Below are 2,154 nucleotides of genomic sequence, written 5' to 3'. Positions count from 1 at the left end.
TGCGGGTTGTTCGTCAACCTATCGTATATATATATATATATATTACATTAGCTGTTCGTATAAAAAAATCTATTTTAGTATTTAATATAACAAGTTCAAATTTCTGATTTTTAATTAGCAAAAGGCTTAAAGGTGAAAAATATAACATTAAATCAAATTAATATCAATTGTATTAAAGTTTTTGCCTTGTTTGGGCTCTTTACATAGTGAAAATGACCAAGAATTTAGTCTAGAATAAACATAATCATTGGCAAGATATTTTTTCAATCTAATTTTCAGACAAATGTTTATTAAAAATGTGCAAATAAAAAGCAGGAGTTAAACCTTTTGCTTTCAAGTACAGTACTCGCTCCCAGCTGCTTTCATCAAACTGGAAGGTTAAGGACAACTGAAACTACAACAGAGTTGTAAAAAAAAAAGCAACAAAACAAATTTTAAATTAACAATACACATTTTAGCACATGAAACATTTAAAATGAGTTTAAAAAAACGTTTTGCATGGCAACCTATGAGATCAACAGTCAGAGTGATTCGGAGATTCGGACTTCACATCGAACACCAAACCGTTCTTGTAGATCAACATGGCAAGTTCATTTTCCACCTGCTCGAGTTCTGTCATCTTTGTTTCCCTCAGTGTCGGATCTGTTGAGTCCAGACTTGAACACTCATCATCGGATCCGGCTGAGTCACTCCTCTCAGCCTCCAAATGCTCATTGGTCCTGTCGTCCCATTCCCTAAAAGAGGTTTCTTCTGAAACCGACTTCTGCTCTGCAACAATCTGGTGCAGTGTGAGCTCATGCACTTCCTCTTTTCTCTCCCACATCTCCTGCTGTGAGCAGAAGAAAACTTAATTCAAGGGTCTGAGGGGGAGGGGGCGGGAGTAAATTACTGAGAAAAATCTCAACTTTTTGTTAAATAAATAATTTGTGATGTGGAATATTTGGAAGTGGGATGTTGGTCATTTGTAATAAAGTGCAAAAGAATCAAAACGAGCAATTTTTAAAGAAACAGTCGTAAAATAGCCAAATGAATGAATGAATGGTAAAAAGGTATTCACATCAAAAACAACCCTGGAGATAAATGTCAAGACAAGGAATCTAAATTTAAATTTGACACACTAGCACTGACATCTCCTCGTGCATTTATAAATAAGATGTTTTCAAATTGTTTTATAATTAACAAATTATACAACTCAAATACTTGTGGTTTTCTCAGTTTTCTATTTCTAAATTCATCCAGTAGATATATGACATGTGTGAATTATTAATTTTGGTCTCTGAAACATCTCATCCTTAAAAATAGAGATAAAATTGATGTAATGACCGATCGCACGATTACTGTTTACAGTTATTTACAGTTTACTGTCATTGATCATGTGCTCTAACACATAATTCTGCTTTATGGTCAAATTAAAGGTCTGTGGTTCTTTCACATCACCTTTCAACAGATGTGTCTTCAACTTTTCTCCATTTTATCTTCCTCAGTGATTAAAAATAAAGTTATAAAGTCTTTAAATGGCAGTATCAGTCTTACATCTCTCAGGTACAAATGTAAAGCTGCATCTGAATTATAAATACTATGGTGGCCGACAGGCGCAAACGCGCAGCAAACACATGTATGATGCAAACTCAAAAGCACGCAAACACAAAAAAAACCCAAAAGCAAACCAAAAAAACACATGCAAACACAAACAAACCAATGCAAACACACACACACACAAAAAAAACCAAAAACACATGCAAACTCTAAAAACAAATGCAAACATAAAAATGCATGCATGTTTTTGAGTTTGCATCATACATGTGTTTGCTCTAGGGATGCACCGATCCACTTTTTTTTAAACTTCCGATCTGATCCCGATACCTAAATCTTGATATCGGCCGATACCGATACCGTTCCGATATCATCATCATTACTGATTTTATATGAGGCTGTAATAATCTCCTCTCAAGTACAATTTGTACAAATATATGCATGTATGTCCAAAAAGGCAACTTGCGGTAAGTTTTACTGCATTTTTGGCTGTCGGCCACTGTAAAATACAGATGCTGTTTTGTGGTGAAAGCCTTTCTAACAAGTCTCTATCTTCAATTACTTTTCTTCCCAGCAACACACTCTAGTCTAGTTTATTTGGGGGGGGGGGGGGGGGGGGGG

General features: G+C 35.2%; 1 protein-coding gene across 1 annotated transcript in view; it reads right to left on the bottom strand.

Annotated features, from left to right (window-relative positions):
- Positions 1–514: 514 nt before the first annotated feature.
- Positions 515–2,154, bottom strand: part of il12rb1 (interleukin 12 receptor subunit beta 1) — a 14,937-nt gene continuing 13,297 nt past the window's right edge. The window contains exon 16 of the mRNA XM_037698132.1: positions 515–846. Coding sequence (XP_037554060.1) covers positions 515–846 — 332 coding nt within the window. The remainder of the gene's footprint in view (positions 847–2,154) is intronic.

Source organism: Nematolebias whitei, chromosome 3 (genome assembly GCF_014905685.2).
Source record: "Nematolebias whitei isolate Nwh7 chromosome 3, NemWhi1, whole genome shotgun sequence".
Lineage (NCBI taxonomy): Eukaryota > Metazoa > Chordata > Actinopteri > Cyprinodontiformes > Rivulidae > Nematolebias > Nematolebias whitei.
This window is presented reverse-complemented; position numbering and strand designations above follow the sequence as displayed.